Source organism: Marmota marmota, unplaced genomic scaffold, assembly GCF_001458135.2.
Source record: "Marmota marmota marmota unplaced genomic scaffold, marMar, whole genome shotgun sequence".
Taxonomy (NCBI): Eukaryota; Metazoa; Chordata; class Mammalia; order Rodentia; family Sciuridae; genus Marmota; species Marmota marmota.
Window position 1 is genome coordinate 36,398,521 of NW_025999977.1, and position 1,117 is coordinate 36,399,637.

Consider the following 1,117-nt stretch of genomic DNA (forward strand, 5'->3'; position numbering starts at 1 on the left):
TGGCCCAAATTCGTGCCTCCACACCTGCGCTCAGGGAACACGGCTCTCACTGAAGTGGGCTGCTCCGGACACACGTGCAGATACAAAGAAAAACCGCGGGGGAGTTTGGGGCAGGGAGAGGCTGGGACCTGCCTGGGAGTCCTGCTGAGGACTGAGCTGACATTGACGTTAAGAGTGGCAAAGGAGCAGGGCAGCCAGCCAATAGCAGAGCGGACGGGGGACGGTCCCAGCGCCGGGATGCGGAGTCCAGGGGTGAAGGAAGGATCCTGGGTGGAGAGGGAACTGTGGGAGTGAGAGCAGGAACCGCGAGGAGTTGGGGAGATCCTGGCTTGGGGGTTCGAGGGCAGGGGCTGCGTGGCGAGGAGGGCACAGATGTGTCTGGGGAGCGAGAACTACCTGGCCAAATTGTCTCAGTGTTTTTCTCTTCCTTATTGCTTAGACCCAGAAGTTATGGCAACAGAGGTGGATGGGCGAGGAGCAAGTCATCGAAGGGCAGCCTAAGGGGAGACGAGTGCAAAGCGGTAGAGAGGGCAGGCGCGTGGGCGGGGCAGGGACCCCAGGACAATTTTTGGCTCCACGAAAGCCTTAGTTGTCCTCTCTGCGGTGTCTGCAGCCGAAAGAGTCAGTCCTGAGAAAGGGGCATCGCTGCTGAGTCGAGGCAGGGCCGGCCGCGCCGAGGTGGGAGGCACGACAGAGAGCCCAGGCCAAAGGGGCGGACACCGGGTGGCGTCTCCGGCTTCATAAAGGGGCCGTGGGGGCCGCGCTCTTCTCTGCGAGGGGCGGCAGTCACAGGCAGTGAACACGCGCAATGCCGGTTCGGTGCCAGCAGAGCCCGGTGCTGGCAGGTAGCGCCACCATGGCCACCCTGGGGGCACTGATGCTGTACCTCACCAAGCCCTTCAGCTACGGGAAGCACATGGAGATCCCGGCGCCCGGGGGTACCTCCTGCCTGCCCGCCCGCACCGCCTGGTTCCTGCAGGAGCTGCCCGCCTTTGTGGTGTCCGCAGGGATCCTCGCCTGGCAGCCCCGCTCTCTCTTCGGACCGCCAGGGACTTTGCTTCTGGGTCTCTTCTGCGCACATTACTTTCACAGGTAGCGTTTCCCCCTGCGGGAGCGG

At 63.6% G+C, this 1,117-nt stretch overlaps 1 protein-coding gene across 1 annotated transcript in view; it reads left to right on the top strand.

Moving 5' to 3' along the window:
* Positions 1-808: 808 nt before the first annotated feature.
* Positions 809-1,117, top strand: part of Srd5a2 (steroid 5 alpha-reductase 2) — a 58,777-nt gene continuing 58,468 nt past the window's right edge. Inside the window, exon 1 of the mRNA XM_015479482.2 lies at positions 809-1,092. Within this exon, the coding sequence (XP_015334968.1) occupies positions 809-1,092 (284 nt within the window). The remainder of the gene's footprint in view (positions 1,093-1,117) is intronic.